This window comes from Hyla sarda, chromosome 3 (genome assembly GCF_029499605.1).
Source record: "Hyla sarda isolate aHylSar1 chromosome 3, aHylSar1.hap1, whole genome shotgun sequence".
In the NCBI taxonomy this organism is placed as follows: Eukaryota; Metazoa; Chordata; class Amphibia; order Anura; family Hylidae; genus Hyla; species Hyla sarda.
The window spans coordinates 191,471,855-191,493,854 of record NC_079191.1 but is presented as its reverse complement, the minus strand read 5'-3'; the positions used below and the strand labels follow the sequence as shown (position 1 = coordinate 191,493,854).

The 22,000-nt window shown below is 41.5% G+C and overlaps 1 protein-coding gene across 2 annotated transcripts in view; it reads left to right on the top strand.

Annotated features, from left to right (window-relative positions):
- The window catches only part of BMP5 (bone morphogenetic protein 5), a 195,899-nt gene that overhangs the window by 87,890 nt on the left and 86,009 nt on the right, over positions 1 to 22,000 (top strand). For both annotated transcript variants that reach the window (XM_056565753.1, XM_056565752.1), the window contains exon 2: positions 20,229 to 20,421. In XM_056565753.1, the coding sequence (XP_056421728.1) occupies positions 20,229 to 20,421 (193 nt within the window). The remainder of the gene's footprint in view (positions 1 to 20,228; positions 20,422 to 22,000) is intronic.

Genomic DNA, 22,000 nt, shown 5'->3' with positions numbered 1-22,000 from the left:
CTGATCTGCTTATTCCATGCCAGATTTTATAAGCTGTTCTTCACACTTTTCATGACATCATACTCATATAACCCTAATGGGTATTATATAGTTGTGTTGTTTTACTATTGTCTTATGCCATGATTAAAGGGGTACTCCGTTGGAAAACATTTTTCTTTAAACCAACTGGTGCCAGAAAGTTAAACAGATTTGTAAATTTCTTCTATTTAAAAATCTTAATCCTTCTAGTACTTATGAGCTGCTGTATACTACAGAGGAAGTTCTTTTCTTTATGAATTTCCTTTCTGTCTGACCACAGTGCTCTCTGCTGACACCTCTGTCAATTTTAGGAACTGTGCAGAGTAGGAGCAAATCCCTATAGCAAACCTCTTCTGTTTCGGACAGTTCCTGACATGGACAGAGGTGTCAGCAGAGAGCACTGTGGCCAGAATGGAAATTCAAAAAGAAAAGAACTTCCTCTGTAGTATACAGCAGCTGATAAGTACTAGAAGGATTAAGATTTTTAAACAGAAGTAATTTACAAATCTGTTTAACTTTCTGGCACCTGTTGATTTTAAAAAGAACAAAGAGTTTTCCAGTGTAGTACCCCTTTAAGGGTCATACCGACCAGAAATGGCTTTGTGTTATTGTCCTGTAGGTTGCTTGCCATTTGAAATAGTGTTCCTGTTTCATGGTACTGAGGAAGCTCCTTGGAGTGTTGCTGATTTGGATCAGAAATGCTGCCAGTCTCTTCATTCTCAGGGGCTAGTGTAAGGAAGTAGGAGCCGTTAATCTTGCATTCTTTTTCATCTTTAACTGCCTACCTTTTCATTCTGCAATACGGAAGAGAAGCATCAGGTAGTAGAGATCCAGTGCTTTAACAGTATTTATGTACTTATTATTAATTTATCCTTATCTCATACCAATAGGGTATGTCACTACATGATTGGACACTGTCAGCCCAGATTAGAGTGTATAGTTGTACACCCATTTGACAAGGTGAATGGTAACGCTCACCAGACACAAAAAGGTACACAGCTATACAATAATTTGGGGAAGGATTTTTGAACTTAACTGTCTTAAAATCAATAAATGTGTTATTGTCTATACAACTCTGTACTAAAGAGCCGTAATAAAAAAAACTATTGGACAACTGTCCCAGCAAGTATTAGTCAGTAAGGTTACTATCATGTCTGCATTTTCTGCAGTTTTGGTTTTTGCTGGATTGATGGATCAATGCTGGGATCTTTATTATGTTTGGCTTGAGGTGTTGCCCTAGCATAGTTAAAGGGGTACTCCACTGGAAAACATTTTCTTTTAAATCAAATGGTGCCAGAAAGTTAAACAGATTTGTTAATAACCTCTATTAAAAAATCCCAATCCTTCCAGTACTTATCAGCTGCTGTATGCTCCACAGGAAGTTTCTTTCTTTTTCAATTTCCTTTCAGCCTGACCACAAGTGCTGTCTGTTGACACCTCTGTATGTGTCAGGAACTGTCCAGAGCAAGAGAGGTTTGCTATGGGGATATGCTCCTACTCTGGACAGTTCCGAAAAGTGACAAATGTGTCAGCAGAGAGCACTGTGGTCAGGCAGAAAGGAAATTAAAAAAGAAAATAACTTCCTGTGTATTATGCAATAGCTGATAAGTACTGGAAGGATTGTTTTTTTTTTATAATAGAAGTAATTTACAAATATGTTTAACTTTCTGGCACCAGTTGATTTAAAATAAAATGTTTTCCAGTGGAGTACCCCTTTAAGCATCTATTTACTGGCTTTTAGTGACTGTTTATTTTGTCTGCTGCCATATGTCCTCTGTCTGTTTGCCTTGTCCAGTGTGTCTTCATATGATGCAGTTAGCATTACTATTGGATTGCAGAGTATTTTCTGATTGAGTTCCCTTGTACTGTCATTCTCAACTTGTTTCCCTTTTTCTGTGTTGTACTGTTTCTATGTTGTCCTCCACTTTATACTTGCTGTTTGCTCTTATCTGAGACATCCTGCAGCAGTATACTATTACTATTTTTAGCTGCTGTCAACTTCTGATATTTGCTCCTTACTATTGTTTCTGACATTGATACATGCTTGTATGAATTTCTTGCATGACTGCTGACTGGTCTTCCTGTTCTGTTCTACCATAAGTCCTGGAGGTATCTGAGTTCTGTGAGCCATTGATAGAAACCAGGAAAGGTAACTGCTAAAGTTGAAGCCTAGTTCTGCTTTCTAGTAACCATATGGCATCATTACAATATGACAGATAAGAATGGATATCTGACTGTCAGAGCAATATTCACCTAATATATTTTTGGCATACTATGAAGGGGTGTAACATTTTATCCACACCGTAATGTATGTGATGTCTTAGAGTGCATGCAGAGATAGTGAGATAGTCAGATAGTGACCGTGTCCGGCTATTGAACTGGATTTAAATAGTTTTTTCAGTCCAATTTAAAAAACAGATATGGTTGGAAAATGAGCTGAGCGGAGTAACTATCTGACTCTGTTCGGCTCATTGGATTGAATGGGCTACAGCAAGGATCCGGCAGGGATACCGCAGCAAGCTGTTTTGAAATTCTCCCACAGGATCCGACTTCTGGATGCATAAAACATGGTGTGCATACGCCCTATCCTGGTGTTCACTGACCAGCAGTAACTTTTTTATTTATTACATTTATATCCACAAACAGAAAACTTCTGGTCTTCACATATTCGAGCCATTTATACGTGTAACATTTTCTTCTTCACATTCATTCCAAAATATGGTCTGCAGCAAGTATTATGATTCTTCTATTTTAAAGCCATGCTGTGGAATTGTTTTTGACCCCCACAACTAATAACAGTGATTCCTCTGGGAAGCAGTGAGACAGCTTTATCAATACTGTGGCTGGGAATGGGTGGGTTTGGCCCAATGTGAAAACTAAAACATAAGTATTAAAATGGTTTAATACTATCTCTAACGATCAATGTGTTTCATGTCCCATACACATAATTGTGTGATTTTTGAATTCTATTGTGGTCAGTATTATTCATATAGAGTTCTGTGCACTGTATTGTATTCGCCATGACAAGCACTAAAACAGTGTTTGTAGGGAGATATTAGGACAGATATAAAGCATGCCTGTTTTTTTTTTTTGTACTTACTCAACAAGAAATAAAAGACTCCTTGATTGGAATCCAATCCAGAGCAACATCTGATAGAGTTTGTCTATACTGCTCATGTTTGCATGGGTTTCCTCCCACACTCCAAAAACATACTGTACTGACAGATTCATTTAGAACTTTAACTCCAGTGGGAACAGGGGCCAATCTCAGTACAACCTTTTGGAATTAGGCACTATACACATAAATTAATGCAATAAATTAGACATGACGAAAACATAGGCCTGTCTCAATTTTAATGCTCTGTTGCTGTATTTGTGTTTTATGTGATATGGATCCCAAACACAAGTCTATGAGGTCTAATGCTTCTTGCCTGGACCATGAACTAACTGTATTACATGTGCTAAATTATTACAAGTATAAAATAGTGTTTGGATATAAGTAAATATTTCTTACAAACAATTCTCTCAATTTATACCACTCCCCATCTTCCTTTTCTGTCATTGGCAGTCATAAGCTTCTTGATAAAATGGTGCAAATAACCTACAATAACATGCAGTGACCTTGAACTGGACCTGCCAGCAGGAACTCAGGGGTATACAGTAAGTTAGGACATGGCTAGATCGGGTTAGTCAATATAATTATGGGCATACTTTTAAAAATGTCAATACTCCTCTCCATTGGCGAGTTATTGGCAAGTTTTTGTTAATATGCAAATGAGCCTTAAGTGCTTAGGGAAACTTCCCCAACATGGCAAAGGCCCAGTCAAGCCCAGCCCATGTTCTCCTATCACTGTCCATGGCCTGTTTGTATCCTGTTACCTTGTTTCATTGACAGACACTAGATAAAGAGTAGATGGGCTGGACTTACCTGGCTTTCACTGTCCAGGGTAACTCCCCCTGGACACTAGAGTTTATTTTTTTTAAATAATAATAATAATAATAGTTGAATTATTATTATCATTATTATGCTTTCACACATAGGCATAACTTGTAGTTTGTGGGCCCTGATGAACAATCTGCAACAGGGCCCCATGTGCCAATTATAATACTGGTCTCTTATGGAACAGATGTGCTTTGGGGTCGCCTTAGGCACCAGGGCCCCTGAACAACTGCTACCTTTGAACCCCCTATAGCTACGCCCCTGCTTTCCCAGTTTTTGTACAAAACTATTGCAGACAAAATCCAGGTAAATCTACCCCTAAAAGGCATAACTTCATGGCTATACTGTTTAAACAGTGACTTTTTAAGATGTAATTCATATACTATAAGAAAAAGAAATCTTGTCATATAATATCAATAATTTCAGGTGCATTCCACGAATGTAGCAAGAAACCAATTGATAGAAATTGTTTAATACTATTAGCGTGTACATAATATTTCTAAAAATGGATGATTAATATGTTTTAGTAATATATAAACAATGACAATGATGTGGGTTGTAGCATGCTGCTGACCAGACAACAACAGGAGATTGTATAAACGCAGCTTGTCATTGATTAAAATAGGAAGGATAGCCTCATAAACTTGGCAACATGCAGTGAGCTGGGAGGTAAAACTAACAAATTATTTCCTGACTGAACAGATCTTTTCCGGAAACCAAGGAAAGACATTGCAATACATCTCTTACTGTAACATACCAAAACAGTTCACTAGACTTTCTATAATGTAAAAAATAATAATTTTTATCTTTTTTTTTTTTTTTTTTTTTACATTCGAAGCTGTTGTTTAAATCACAGCTTTTTGTATAAAAAAAAAAAAAAATCTGAATTTCCCCTTATTTGGATTTTGTCCCAAGATGACAACATCCCGACACAATAACTTTTTTGGTCTTTGTTTTTAATGTGTAGTAAAATTAGATTGACAAGAGATAAACTACAATTTTCCTGAGTAGAATAAAATACTAAAATGACCAATGCACAGGCAGATGTTTGAGTTTCAGCTTTTACCTCAAATTTTATTGGAATATTACTGTATTTGTATGGTTGAGTTAAACTTTTATGGAAATCAGATATTGTAGCCACAAATGGAAGGCCCAGATGTTCTTTACTCTCGTAAATTGATTTAACATATAATTTATATAGAACTGAACAGTAGGTAGAGAGTATAGTTGCTTTATAACAATAAAATCTGTGACCAAAGTTACAGAGAAGGCTGAGGGCCAGCATTTATTTTTGGAGCAAGACAGAGGTTTACTGCGATGAAATGACAACATAATGGAAAGATGAAAGGGTGCAAAAAGTGGCATTTCAATAACAGAACCTTATCTCTTCATTTGCAAACCTTTGATGAATCATAACATTCTTAGACTAGGTTCACATCTGTGTTGGAGGCTCCATTTGAGGCCCCTGTCACAGATTCTATTCAGGAGGAGTGAACAAATCACTTGCGTGACAGACACCAATGGATCCCAAGAGCCCTCATTGACTTTAATGGGTCCATCAGGTTTCCTTCTGGTGTCTGTAATTTTACAGCATTCTACTGGATAAAAAAATGCATATAGCTTTTTGTCCCGTTATTTAAATGGAATCTGTGATGCAGGCCCCTGAATAGAGCCTCTGATGCATGTCCTTTCTGATACCTCAATGCTTAGGCTGGTTTCACGTGAGCAAGTTACATGCAGGTGTTTGCATCTGTATTGCGGACAGACAATCCTGGCCTTACCGTGTTTTGATGAGCCAAATTAAGAGCTCCCTCATATTCATAAACTTTTCAGTTTGTCGCATCTGCGCTGAGGCGCAAATCTACACCAGTCCTTACTTGGCTTACAAACTGGCCGTGGACAACATTATTCAAAATTCACACAGTTAAAAAAGTTGAACAGAAAGTCGAAGAGGGGGCCAACATACAATGTGGTGTACTGAAGTAAGAAATGTGCTCAGCACCATATTTTTAACATGACCTGCACCATGTAATTAATATAGTGCAGGTACACAGTTTCCACCACATGAATTAATGGAGTAAGAAGACATGCACCTACTCCACTTTTCATGAATCCCCCCCCCCCCGCTACCCCTAGAATTTTTTTACTTTTATGCGAGAGTGTTTTAGGTGTGTGCTTTGACCTGTGTCAGAAGAGAGAGGAGACAATTGTCTTTCCCCCATGCATTATATTGTGGATGACTTGAGCAAAACCCAAACTACCCATTTCATAATTCGCTTGGTAGCCAGGGAATATGGGTCTCTTATCTCAGATGCCCAGAAAATCAGCTATTGGTGTAGGCTGCAGACAGCTTCAGGAGCTGATGAGGAAGAACCCACCAGGCTTCTGGTTTGCCCAAGAGAGGAGTTAGTATGATTTTTCTTTTGGTTTTATTATTTTAGCAGGTAGGAGGGACTACCTTTCTACTTGGGGTGAATCTAATCTAGGGAGTTACTGTCTACTGGGGACTACCTGCCTAATGGGAAAAACTGCCATCACTGCAATCCTTATGGGGGGACTGCCTAATAAGGGGGGCTACCTCTCTTCTGGAGGGGGAGTTACTTGCCAACTGGAGGGGACCACCTGCCTTCTAAGAGGGGCTACCTGCCTGCTGGGGGAACTACCTGATTACTGGGAGACCTACTGCCTACTTGGTGGGAATAATTGAATACTTGTGAGACATACCTGCCTAATGAAGGAGACACACCTGTTTTATGGGGGAACTGCCTGCTGTGGGAGACATACTTAATAAGAAACCTACTTACCTACCCACTTTAACTGTGCAGGGCACCAAGTGGGACATTATTGCTGTTTAGAGACTATAGTTAGTGAGATTGTATAGACGTAAGATGCATGTTGGAGTCTAGAAGGAGCCTAAGATGTTTATCTGGCACATTCTGCAGCAGAAAGTCAAGTCGGGATGAAAGAAAGAGAAGAACTCCAAGAAAAAGTCGCCTGTGAGTCACTGCTGGTATCTATTGCTATATTGTCACTATGTGGAGGAATATTATTCTGTGTATAATGGGGGGGGGGGGGGATTCATCAATCTATATAGAGTCATTTTAGGTGTATTTTCTTGCGCAAAATGTTGCGCAAGGATATTTCCTGTGTTCTTTTTTTGCGTCTTTTTTGGTGGAACTTTTTCTAAAGATGTCACCGTTTAGATGTACCGTAGAGCCGTTTTTTCCTCTAGACATGAATTTATTAACTGTGTCTTTTTTTTGGCGCAAAAAAAGGATGCAAGTGTCATTTTTTTGCGCAAATATACACCAGCTCCGAGCACACGTACAAGTCTGCCTTATATTTTTTTTTCAAGAGCTGAGATGGGCTGGATTCTATTACTGCACATGATTCACAGAGACCCATGCACAAGTTTAGTAAATTTTGCGCAGGTAAATGACAAATACACGCAGCAGAAAGGGGTAAAAAAAGCTCTACCATACACTGATGTTGATGAATCCCCCCCAATGTGTTTAATTCAGTAATAGTGTGGCATTATTATTCACTCACTATGTGATGGTATCTACTATGGTATCTACCGCTACAGGGTCACTATATGGATGGTGGGGGGCACATGTCCAAAATTCGCCATGGGGGCCATGGTATTCTAGTTACACCATTGCCTTAAAGGGGTACTCCACCTCTAGACATCTTATCCCCTATCCAAAGAATAGGGGATACGATGTCTGATTGTGGGGGTCTTGCCAGGATCTCCCTGCACCACCTGGTGTTCGTTTAGAATGCCGGCTGTGGCACCGGAGGCTCGTGACGTCATGTCAGCGCTACATCGCTTGTCATCAGGCATGGAGCGAAGTTCGCTCCGTGCAACGGATGACTGCGGTACCACAGCAGAGATCACGGGCATTCCCAGCGGCAGGACCCCCGCGATCAGACATCTTATCATCTATCCTTTGCATAGGGGATAAGATGTCTAGGGGTTGAGTACCCCTTTAATGTTATGATAATGAGTGGACTGCTAAGAAGTGAAGTACCTATTGAAACATGAGGTCGGCATAAAAACAGCAAGATTTCAAGATTGTTTTATCTACAATGATCTGCAAAATATATAAAAAGCCCCCTAATAAGTATACTTGTCATATGCAATAAGAATACAATACAGCATAAGACCCACACGTACATAGACCAAAATATATTTTATTCACAATGATTGAAAAATCCATAAAGATAAACATAATAAAATTGATGATCCCAAGAAACCCCTCAAAATACAGCAAAGAAGAACAAATGGGGAAATGCCTGTGTGCAATATGTATGTTGGGCAAGGGGATAGCCTTGCAGTTATCACTGGACATATTATTTGTACTGTATTTTATAATAAACTTGTAACAAGAGATAATTGGAGCACACCATGCGGGTACAGTAGAATACAACTTAAAGTGGTACTCCAGTGGAAAACTTTTATTTTTGAATCAACTGGTGCCAGAAAGTTAAACAGATTAGCTGCTGTACTTATTAGCGGCTATATACTACAGAGGAAATTCTTTTCTTTTTAGATTTCTTTTCTGTCTGTCCACAGTGCTCCCTGCTGACACCTCTGTCCATGTTATGAACTGTCCAGAGCAGGAGAAAATCCCCATAGCAAACCTATGCTGTTCTGGACAGTTACTAAAATGGACAGAGGTGTCAGCAGAGAGCACTGTGGACAGACAGAAAATAAATCCAAATAGAAAAGAATTTCCTCTGTAGTATACAGTAGCTAAGACGTTCAGGACGGATTAAGATTTTTTAATAGAACTAATTTACAAACCTGTTTATTTTTTTGGCACCAGTTGAATAAAAAAAAAATGTTTTCCGCCAAATGTACCCCTTTAATTCCATTTAACTCACATTGGTTAACAGAATTAACAGGTGCAGAGACACACAGACAGGAATGCCTCACCAGGCGGGTGACAGAGGCTGTTTCACACACAGCGATACAGTGAGTTAAATGCAATTCAGTTGTATTCTACTGTACCCACATGATGTGCTCCTTGTTACAAGTTTGGGATCATGAACTGTTTTGCCGTCTAGCACCACCGGGTTCTTTAGCCGCTCCTGCTCTCAAATCTTTTGTGAATACTAGTGTTGACTGTGCCCGGTTACCTCTCCTCACACTTATCTGTATATTATAATATTTTGACCACTCCGTGTCATTGGCTGTACGTTCTTCAATATTTTTAGTACATGTATGTTTAAAGGGTTACACCGGCCCTAAGACATCTTATCCGCTATCCAAAGGATAGGGTATAAGATGTATGACCATGGTGGTCCCGCCGTTGGGGACCCGCGCAATCTTGCATTCGGCACCCACCTCTTTGAGCTGCCCGCCACGCTGCCAGCTCACAAACTGCCGGGTGCCAACCACGGGGCCGGAGTATCGTGATGTCACGCCCCGCCCCCGCTATGCAAGTCTATGCGAGGGGGAAAGTCTTTGGGATAGGGGATAAGATGTCTTATGGCCGTAGTACCCCTTTAAGAGTATTGTCATTATATTGGGGACATTATCACTAATGTGAATTCTGTTTACTAATAAACCCCTCATTTCCTGAACTAATGATCGTTCACCTTTGGTCATAGATGATTTACAGGTTATAGCCCTTCAAAGTCCTTTCTTTTAACAAGCACATTGATTTTCTCTTTTAGTCTATCAATAAGTATTTAAAATAAAAAAAACATTAAAAAACATAAAATAAAAAAACAGTAACTAACTGACATCACCTAGTGTAACTTTTTACCCATTTACATTCACGTGTAAGTTATTTTTGATGTACAAAAAACAGTTTTTTCTTCAACTTCAAACATTTTCCTGAAAATAACATTCTCGTTAGTATCTTTTTTAGCAGAAACCACAAAGGTTAAGCTAATATGTATTATCCTGAATTCTATCTTATTCTGTGAAAAAAATATGTTGGCAACGGGGGCCCATTGCCACCATTGCCTCTTGAGAAAGCTGGTGATACGGCGAAACATGTAGAGGCGGCAATAGTGTAATTTTTTAAGCGATAACTGATTGATCAATTTACAGCGGCAACTGCAGGGCTGCATTATTAGCAAGCGGTGAAGTGTTCTCCCTATATATTAAGTGTGTTACATACTTGATCATCAGGTTATCAGTTTTAACTTATTTTTGCATAGGGATTTTCCATTTTAATGAATATTGAATAAAAGTAAAGTTTTAGGGGGGTTGCATTTGAGTTTTTTTTTACCCCGACCTCCTATCCTGTCCTCATATTCTGTCCTCATATCTCAACCTCATATCCCATCCTCATATCCCGTCCTCATATTCCGACCTCCTATCTTGATCTCATTTCCCATCCTCCTATCTCGACCTGATGCCCTGTCCTCATGTCCTGACCTCATATCCCAACCTAATATTCCGTCCTCATATCCCATCCTAATATCCCGTCCTCACATCCTTTCTTCCTATCCCGACCTCATATTCCATCCTTATGTCCCATCCTCAGATCCTGTCCTCAGGTGGGACTGATTTGTGATGAAGATATTGTAAGCTGAAAATAGAAGGGGATGTGGCTTTGTGGGACTGGGCGTGATTTGCAAGCCAGACAGATCCACAAAAATGGTATATAATAAAAGGAGTTGGGCTTAAACTGTGGGCGTGTCTTTGTGAGATGGCGTGTGGCTTGCAAGCGGGTCTGTCACATTCACCAGGAGATGCAAAGCGGAGCTTGTGGAGTAAGGTACTGAAAGTCCCATAAACTTGCTTGGGACTTGAAACAAAAACCCATATTTTAAATAAGGGTGTAGGTAAGGGTTAATTTATCATATCTTTATATTTGACATATAAGTAATATGTGTACCAGGTATTATTGAAATATCTCCAGCCGTATACGGAAGTTATGTGGGAACATACGTTTCCCATTGATTTGCATGGGACTTTAAATAAAAACCCTGACCCTCACAAATGGGGGTAGTTAAGGGTTAAATTAACTATCCTATATTTTAAGTAAGATGTGACCAAGTATTATCAAAATATCTCCAGCCGTGTGGAAGTTATGCAGTAACATATATTTCCCATAAACTTGTATGGGACTTTAAACAAAAACCGCGACCCTGGCAAATGGGGGTGAGTAAGGGTTAAATCACTTATCCTATTTTTGTTGTTGATATATAAGTAACATGTGTGCCAAGTTTCTTGTTAATATCTTTAGCGGTTTGGACATGATGCTGGAACATACACACGCACATACACACTACAAGTGGCCCTTATTTACTAAGAGTGGAGTGTAGGTTTCTTTGTGGGTTTTAATTCCCTAAAATTTATTTTCCGCAGTATTCACTAAGGTTTCCCTACATTTTCCTCTTTTCCTATACTTTGCTTTTTTTTTACACATGCTCTGATCTGTAGAGTTTTCCTCAGTTAAAATCCACCACATTTTATGTGGAAACCTTCGTAAATATGTTGGGTTTTTGTGAAAATGTTGGGAACACGCCCCTTTTCTGAGACCACACCCCCTTCCCCCAGCATCCACACCCCCTTTTCAGGGTTTTCTCAGCAAAATGGAGAGTTAGTCGGGGTTTTTTCAATTCTGACGCAAATTCTGGCGCACAGCCCAACAAAACATGTCGGGTTTGCAATAGTAAATGAGGGCCATTGAGTTTTATATATAAATAGACTAGCTGAGTACCCGGCGTTGCCCGGTTTTTCCTTCCTAATCCTTGTTGGGGACGAAAATAAACAAAGGAGGAAGCTTTTGACTTCATATCCCGTCCTCATATATTGTTGTCATATCCCGACCTCCTATCCCGTCATCGTATCCTGACCTCCTATCCCGACCTCCTATCCCGACCTCCTATCCCGTCCTCCTATCCCGTCCTCCTATCCCGTCCTCCTTTCCCATCCTCATATCTCGACCTCCTTTCCCGTCCTCCTTTCCCGTCCTCCTATCTCGACCTCCTTTCCCATCCTCCTATCTCGACCTCCTTTCCCGTCCTCCTTTCCCGTCCTCCTTTCCCGTCCTCCTATCCCGTCCTCCTATCCCGTCCTCCTGTCCCATCCTCCTATCCCGTCCTCCTTTACCGTCCCCCTATCCCTTCCTCCTTTCCCGTCCTCCTTTCCCGTCCTCATATCTCAACCTCCTTTCCCGACCTCCTTTCCCGTCCTCCTTTTCCGTCCTCCTATCTAGTCCATCTATCCCGTCGTCCTATCCCATCCTCCTATCCCGACATCCTATCCCGTTCTCCTATCCCGTCCTCCTATCCCGTCCTCCTATCACGACCTCCTATCCCGTCCTCCTATCCCGTCCTCCTATCTCGACCTCCTATCCCGTCCTCCTATCACAACCTCCTATCCCGTCCTCATATCTCGTCCTCCTATTCCGTCCTCCTATCCCGACCTCCTATCCCGACCTCCTATCCCGTCTTCCTATCCTGACCTCCTATCCAGTCCTCCAATCCCGTCTTCCTATCTCGACCACCTATCCCGACCTCCTATCCCGACCTCCTATGCCGGTCCTCCTATCCCGGTCCTCCTATCGCGTCCTCCTATCTGTCCTCCTATCCCGACCTCCTATCCCGCCTTCCTATCCCGACCTCCTATCCCGACCTGCTATGTCGACCTCCTATCCCGACCCGTAATATGTGTACCAGTTATTGAAATATCTCCAGCCGTACAGAAGTTATGTGGGAACATACATTTCCCATTGATTTGCATGGGACTTTAAACAAAAACCCTGACACTCACAAATGGGGGTAGTTACTGGTTAAATTAACTATCCTATATTTTAAGTGGATATATAAGTAACATGTGACCAAGTATTATCGAAATATCTCAAGCCGTTTGGAAGTTATGCAGTAACATATATTTCCCATTGACTTGTATGGGACTTTAAACATAAACCCCGCCCCTGGCAAATGAGTAAGGGTTAAATCACCTATCATATGTTTGTTGTTGACATATAAGTAACATGTGTGCCAAGTTTCATGTTAATATCTGTAGCCGTTTGGACGTGATACTGGAACATACATACATACACACACACACACACACACACAGGTTGAGTTTTATATATATAGATTTTTAGCACAATTAGTTGCAGGGTGAGAGGACCCTGCTCACAAGGGATGGGTTTTTAAGTTGAATTGAGTGGTAGGATAGAGTCTGATTTGTCACAATAGTGAGCTCCAGAGTTTTACAGGAACATAAAAGACACCTTGGATGGAGGTCCTGTAAGAATCAAAGATTATGTGAAATGAAGATAGGAGATGTATGAATGGGACAGGTTGTGAACAGCCTTGTATATCAATGTTAGCAGTTTAAACTGAATTAGCTGGATAAAGGGTAGCCAGGGAAGGGATTGGCAGAGGGGAGAGGCGAGGAGGAATGAGGGGAGAGGTAGATTAATTGGGCAGCAGAGTCAGGCTGGGTTCACACTACGTTTTGTCCCATACGGGAGCGCATACGGCAGGGGGGAGCTAAAAGCTCGCGCTCCCGTATGTCACCGTATGCGCTCCCGTATGTAATTAATTTCAATGAGCCGACCGGAGTGAAACGTTCGGTCCGGTCGGCTCATTTTTGCGCCGTATGCGCTTTTACAACCGGACCTAAAACCGTGGTTGACCACAGTTTTAGGTCCGGTTGTAAAAGCGCATACGGCGCAAAAATGAGCCGACCGGATCGAACGTTTCACTCCGGTCGGCTCATTCAAATGAATGACATACGGGAGCGCATACGGTGACATACGGGAGCGCGAGATTTTAGCTCCCCCCTGCCGTATGCGCTCCCGTATGGGACAAAACGTAGTGTGGACCCAGCCTTAAAGGGGTACTCTGGTGGAATTATTATAATTTTTTTTAATCAACTGGTGCCAGAAAGTTAAACAGATTTGTAAATTACTTTTATTTAAAAATATTAAGCCTTCCAGTACTTATCAGCTGCTGTATGCTCAACAGGAAGTTCTTTTCTTTTTTAATTTATTTTCTGTTTGACCACAGTGCTCTCTGCTGACAACTCTGTGGACAGTTCCTGACATGGACAGAGGTGTCAGCAGAGAGCACTGTGGTGAGACAGAAAAGAAATTCAAAAAGAAAAGAATTTCACGTGGAGCATACAACAGCTGTTAACCCCTTCAGGACGGAGCCCATTTTGGCCTTAAGGACCGGAGCGTTTTTTGCACATCTGACCACTGTCACTTTAAACATTAATAACTCTGGGATGCTTTTAGTTATCATTCTGATTCCGAGATTGTTTTTTCGTGACATATTCTACTTTAACATAGTGGTAAATTTTTGTTGATACTTGCATCCTTTCTTGGTGAAAAATCCGTAAATTTGATGAAAAATTAGAAAATTTTGCATTTTTCTAACTTTGAAGCTTTCTGCTTGTAAGGAAAATGGATATTACGAATACATTTTTTTTTGGTTCACATATACAATATGTCTACTTTATGTTTGCATCATAAAATTTATGAGTTTTTACTTTTGGAAGACACCAGAGGGCTTCAACGGTCAGCAGCAATTTTCCGATTTTTCACAAAATTTTCAAACTCCGTATTTTTCAGGGACCAGTTCAGGTTTGAAGTGGATTTGAAGGGTCTTCATATTAGAAATACCCCATAAATGACCCCATTATAAAAACTACACCCCCCAAAGTATTCAAAATGACATTCAGTAAGTGTTTTAACCCTTTAGGTGTTTCACACGAATAGCAGCAAAGTGAAGAAGAAAATTCACAATCTTCATTTTTTACACTCACATGTTCTTGTAGACCCAATTTTTTAATTTTTATAAGGGGTAAAAGGACAAAATTTTTACTTGTATTTTTTACTGTCGAGTAAGCACATACCTCATATGTCTATGTAAAGTGTTCGGCGGGCGCAGTAGAGGGCTCAGAAGCGAAGGAGCGACAAGGGGATTTTGGAGAGTACGTTTTTCTGAAATGGTTTTTGGGGGGCATGTTGCATTTAGGAAGCCCTTATGGTGCCAGAACAGCAAAAAAAAACACATGGCATACCATTTTGGAAACTAGACCCCTCGGGGAATGTAACAAGGGGTAATGTGAACCTTAATACCCCACAGGTGTTTCACGACTTTTGTAAATGTAAAAAAAAAAAAATTTACCTAAAATGCTTGTTTTCCCAAAAATTTTACATTTTTAAAAAGGGTAATAGCAGAAAATACCCCTAAAAATTTGAAGCCCAATTTCTCCTGATTCAGAAAACACCCCATATGGGGGTGAAAAGTGCTCTGCTGGTGCACTACAGGTCTCGGAAGAGAAGGAGTCACATTTGGCTTTTTGAAAGCAAATTTTGCTCTGGGGGCATGCCGCATTTAGGAAGCCCCTATGGTGCCAGGACAGCAAAAAAACAACAACATGGCATATCATTTTGGAAACTAGACCCCTCGGGGAACGTAACAAGGGGTTAAGTGAACCTTTATACCCCACAGGTGTTTCACGACTTTTGCATATGTAAAAAAATAATTGCTACCACATTTGTCGGTTCTAAGTATTTCTAGATACCAAACCAATAAAAGTACGCTGTGGCAGAGTCCTGGGGTATATACCCTTTGCCATTGTAATCTACCTTTTATTTTATTTTTATCTTATATCTTTATCCCATGTATGTTTATATTTACTTATAAAAACATAGAAGATACAAATTACAATCAGTCTCTCACCCCATGTAATAGCTGTATGAAATTAATAGACGCACTTAGTATCACAAAGCTGCTGGAAAGCAATATTTTAACCCCTTAATGACCTTTGGTGTTTATTTTCATCATGGGGCAGTTTAGGGTGTATGGAGAGGGCTCAGTCTTAGGGCCACCATTAATAGTCATACCTACAAAAAGGCTTCTTTCTGGTCACTCTGCCATAGAGCCCAGATTGGTGTGCAATTATACTGCAGTGATTGTTGACATTCTGTAAATTTCTCCCATCTCCACACAGGATCTTTGGAGCTCAGTCAGAGTGTCGATTGGGTTATTGGTCACCTCTCTTACCAAGACCCTTCTCACTCAGTTACTTAGTTTGGTGGGTTTGGCCACCTCTGGAAAGAGTGTGGTTGTTCCAAACTTCTTACATTTAGCTGTGAGACCTTATATAGACAGGGTTGTGTCGGCCTTTTGGCTAAGACCAAGTGTAGTACCTTTCCTTTCCTGTTGGCGGTGTGGAAGAGCACCAAGGCAGGATGGGGAACCACACAGTAGGACGGGGGGGGGGGGGGTACCAGGGATTGCTGTATGGGAAGCAGTCATCTCTGATGATCCCTGCTCCCTGCTGGATCTAGCCATAAGGTCCGGGTAGAGTGAAGGCCGAGGTGCACAAGTGCCCTGGGAGTGGGGCGTGGGATTGGGGAATTTTTATAGATCCGGTCGGATGTCCGGGCAGTATTACACACTGCCCACATCCACTTATTTATTTTTGTCACTGTGTCCACTTTTTGTGTTCGTTTTGTCCACTAGGATTTGGTAGGGTGCGGTAGCCCTTCTGGGTGTCCCTCCTGCCGGTCTAGGGGAGGTGTGTGTGGCCATTAGGTTCCTCACCTCCCTGCTATACCCCGTGGCATCCTGTTTCGGCAGGATGCCAAACCAGTTTTACTGGTTCCTTGGTGACAACCTGGTTAACGCCTAGTTGTCTGCCAGGAACACTTTCGTCCCTGAGTAGCTTCGGTGAAAGGGGACATTGTACCTGGAACCTTGCAGGTGTATTTTGGCCCGGAGGCGAAGGGTTTGGTTTGTTGGGGGGGCCTCTCTCCTTTCGGAGAAGCGTTTGCGATAGACCGCATCCTCGTGCACGTTTTTTTGTGTGAACACTTGCACTTTTTACTTGCACTTGGGTGACTTGAGAGCACATACCTCGGCTTTCAATAAAAGGGCTGTGTCTTTCCATATCATGTCCAATCATCTGAATTTAGTATAGGTGACTCCGTGTCAAGGTGTAAAAACATCTTAAAGATAAGAAATGGAAAGCCCCTAGAGCTAAATTTCGAGTGTCAATGCAAAGGGTCTAAATACTTATGTGCACATATTTTTTTTTTACCTAAAATTCTTGTTTTCCCCAAAATTTTATATTTTTAAAAAGGGTAAAATACCCCCCAAAATTTGTAACACAATTTCTCCCGAGTACGGCGATACCCCATATGTGACCCTAAACTGTTGCCTTGAAATACGACAGGGCTCCAAAGTGAGAGCGCCATGCGCATTTGAGGCATAAATTAGGGACTTGCATAGGGGTGGACATAGGGGAATTCTACGCCAGTGATTCCCAAACAGGGTGCCTCCAGCTGTTGCAAAACTCCCAGCATGCCTGGACAGTCAACGGCTGTCTGACAATACTGGGAGTTGTTTTGCAACAGCTGGAGGCTCCGTTCTGGAAACAGTGGCGTACCAGACGTTTTTCATTTTTATTGGGGAGGGGAGGGGGGCTGTGTAGGGGTATGTGTATATGTAGTGTTTTTAACTTTTTATTTTATTTTTTGTGGTAGTGTAGTGTAGTGTTTTTAGGGTACAGTCGCACGGGCGGGGGTTCACAGTAGTTTCTCGCTGGCAGTTTGAGCTGCAGCAGAAAGTTTGCGGCAGCTCAAACTTGCAGCCAGATACTTACTGTAATCCTCCGCCCATGTGAGTGTACCCTGTACGTTCACATTGGGGGGGGGGGGACATCCAGCTGTTGCATAACTACAACTCCCAGCATGCCCGTTGGCTGTCGGTGACTGCTGAGAGTTGTAGTTTTGCAACAACTGTAGGCACACTGGTTATGTATCACTGAGTTTGTGACCTAACTCAGTGTTTCACAACCAGTGTGCCTCCAGCTGTTGCAAAACTACAACTCCCAGCATGTACGGTGCATGGTGTACGGTGACTGCTGAGAGTTGTAGTTTGCAACAGCTGGAGGCACACCGGTCGTGAAACACTGAGTTTGGTAAAAAAAAACACTGAGTTTCACAACCAGTGTGCCTTCAGCTGTTGCAAAACTACAACTCTCAGCAGTCACCGACAGCCAACGGGCATGCTGGGAGTTGTAGTTATGCAACCAGCAGATGCACCACTACAACTCCCAGCATGCACTTTAGCTGTTTGTGCAAGCTGGGAGTTGTAGTTATACAACAGCTGAAGGTACACTTTTCCATAGAAAAAATGTGCCTCCAGCTGTTGCAAAACCATAAGTCCCAGCATGCCCATAAGGGAATGCTGGGAGTTGTGGTGGTCTGCCTCCTGCTGTTGCATAACTACAGCTCCCAGCATGCCCTTTTTGCATGCTGGGAGCTGTTGCTAAGCAACAGCAGGAGGCTGTCACTCACCTCCAACGATCCAGCCGCATGAGGTAAGTCCCTCGACGTCGCCGCCGCCGCCGCTGCTCCTGGGGCCCCGATCCCAAAATTGACGCCGGGGTCCCCAGCACCCGGGGTCCCCTGCACCCGCTCACGTCCTCCGGAAGAGGGGTGGAGCGGGTGCGGGAGTGACACCCGCAGCAGGTGCCCTGATTGGTCGGCTGGTAATCCGGCTGACAAATCAGGGCGATCATGAGGTGGCACCAGTGCCACCTCACCCCTGCAGGCTCTGGCTGTTCGGGGCCGTCAGAGACGGCCCCGGACAGCCAGTAATTCCGGGTCAACGGAGTCCCGATTGACCCGGAATCGCCGCAGATCGCTGGACTGAATTGTCCAACATGGGGGGGGGGGGCATAATGACCCCCCTGGGCGATATGCCGGGATGCCTGCTGAACGATTTCAGCAGGCATCCGGCTCCGGTCCCCAACCGGCTAGCAGTGGGGGCCGGAATTCCCACGGGCGTATGGATATGCCATCGGTCCTTAAGGACTCGGGATGCAGGGCCCTATGTCCTGAAGAGGTTAAGTACTGGAAGGATTAGGATTTTTAAATAGGATGTTTAACTTTCTGCCACCACTTGATTTAAAAAAAAAATGTTTTCCACCAAGTACCCCTTTAAGAATGGATTTAAAGGGTACCTCTCATCAAATAAACGTTTGATATATTTTAGATTAATGAATGTTGAATAGCTTTCCAATAGCATGTTAATGTAAAATATGCTTCTTTCTATTGTATTTTTCCCGATCAGTCCTGTCAGCAAGCATTTCTGACTCATGCTGGAGTCCTAAACACTCAGAGCTGCCAGCCTGCTTTGTTCACAGCCAAACAGGCTGTGAACAAAGCAGGCTGGCAGCTCTGAGTGTTCTCCTTTGTGAACAAAGCAGACTGGCAGCTCATAGTGTTTTGGACTCCAGCATGAGTCTGAAATGCTTGCTGCCAGGACTGGTAGGGAGACCCCTAGTGGTCATTTCTTCAAAGTGGAAAATTAAATAGAAAGAAGCATATTTTTTAATAACATGCAATTGTAAAGTTATTCTGCATACATTAATCTATAATATATCAAATGTTTTATTGATGAGAGGTACCCTTTAAAAGAAGAAAGAAAGACTGTTAAATGAAAGGCCACGGGGCAGTATGTTGCAGAAGTCCAAGCAGGAGATAGTGAGGGTATGTATAATCTTTTTGTGTCAAAGTTGAGAAAAGAGAAATGCTGTTGAGCTGTAATAGGAGTCTACTACAAGAATGTATATGCAATTTTTCCAGTAGACTGATGTATACTGGGCACCCAGAATTCAATACACACACTTTTGGCCACTGATGGGCTAATGTAGCCACTTAAACATGTTTAGTGTGTATGTCAGGAGTTTTCCCTATACATTCTCCCATAGACTTCCGTGGAAAAATAAAATAAGCTATGAGAAATAACTAAGAATAAAATAGAAATATACATATACATTTAAAACATTGTAATTCTTAACTAATAAACCAGAAAAAAAATTCCTGTCTGTCCACCCACATACACATGCACAAAACATAGTAACTTTTTTTTTAAATACTGTTAATAAAAATATGAACTTTAGCTCTGGGAGGAATTTGAATTTTCCATATAAGTAGTTCCCCTACACTACAGTGTCCTCTTTCATTCTTACCTTTTTCCCCGCTTGTCTGAAACTGCTTATATAGCATGAACGTTTTAGCTGTTCTAGTATCATTTCCAGTTGCTCTCGTGAAATTTTAGTAAACTAATGAGTTTTTTCTTTCTCGTTTGAAGTGCACACTATTTCTCCCTTCACCTGGAAGCTATGTCTGGATTTGTGGTTTTGCTGTTTACCCACTGTCATACAGGGCTGCCAGAATGTTTTCATTTGTAAGCCGCATAAATTCACAGTTAATCATTGCCTATATTTAGGGTTCACTCCTGGAATTTTCTTTTTTCCTTTCAGTTGAAAGAGACAAGGACTTTTCACACCAACGGAGGCACTACAAGGAATTCCGTTTCGACCTCACTCAAATCCCTCGGGGTGAAGCTGTGACAGCAGCTGAGTTTCGTATCTACAAGGATCGAAGCAACAACCGCTTTGGCAATGAGACCCTAAAGATTAGCATTTATCAGATCATCAAGGAATATTCCAATAGGTAGTATAGTAATTTCTATTTCTTTTGCTTTACAACCTAACTATTTACATTAACAAAAACATTAAAGCGTACCCGTCAGATCCAACAAAAATATATATTTTTCTAACATATCACTCAGTACCTAATCCTGACCATGTACATCTAATTTTTATGTGTCTAGCACCTTTATTTATTTATTTTATTACACTTTTAATTTAGCTCACTAGTCTGAATTCCTCTAAAAGGGAGGGGGTGTGGCCTCACTGTGCAGGTCTCCGCCCCCTCCCACAGTATGCTGTCTGCTCACATCTCCCCTAGCATTAGCAAAACTACAACTCCCAGCTTGTCCTCACTGACAGTAGCGGGACACAAGCTGACAGTGGGAGGATTTTTCCTCCAGCTTTGAGCCCAACACTCACAGCTGTCAATCAATGAAGTGTGTCCATGACATAGGTGATGACGTATGGACACAGCAGGACTAGTATGTGTCCAAGCAGGCAGGGGGGCAGTTGTGTGACTGACTTTTTCAGTATGAAATACAGAAAATTTTCTAATGAAAGCAATTACAAAACCTATTGGTTTTGCATGCCTTACAACATATCAAAAGTTTTTGTATCTGACCATTGCCTTTTAAATGGTACCTGTCACCATCAATGAAATGTACTATATTATAGATGAGCCTATTTGAATTACTTTTCTAATATACTTCTAAATTAAATTGTCTCGCGCAGAAGCCTGGCAGAGAGAAAAGTCAGGAAATGCAGGTGGGACCACAGCTCAGCAGAGTATTTAGAGCTGAATATATATTTCCCTTTTAGCTGATCTAGACTGTAGAGCAGGGTTTCTCAACCAGGGTGCCTCCAGCTGTTGCAAAAATACAACTTCCAGCATGCCTAGATAGCCTATTGTAGTAACAGCTGAAGGTACCCTGGTTGGGAAAGATTGTAGTAGAGTCATCATGTCTTCACTGCATAGTGCTGAATTTTGTGCTCAACATTGTGCTAGATATTTCTGCTTCCTTTGGCAGCTGCTGGGCAGAGCTGACAGACTGTAGAATTCATTGCATAGAGGTGTGAGGTCTTAGCCAATCACAGCCCATCACACACTGAACTACTCTAGGCTGTGTGTTCAGAGAAGCATAGCAGAGTAAGGGAGGAAGTTTTCCCCTGCAGGGCTTCAGATGATGTTCTGCATGAGGGGGAATGCCCCTTTCCAGTCTGTGAGCTGACTGAGACAGAGCAAAATATACTTTTTTTTAAAAAGTCAAACCTTATTTAACAAAATAAGTATGCTTTAAACTCCAATATCTTTAAAAAATGTTCATATATGGGGCTGTATGAGGGCACATTTTTTGCAGTGTGATCTGTAGTTTTTATCGATATCAATCTTATTTTAAGGAGACTTTTTAATCACTTTCTATTAATTTTTTTCTGATATATGATGTGACCAAAAGATCAAAGATTTAGGTGTTTGATAGTTTTGATTAATAGACAGTAAATGTTCCATGACATAAATACTGTATACATCATTTTACATTACATAGTAACATAGTACAATTGAAAAAATAGTAGGAACAAGTAGTTTTGGACGACGGGCAGGT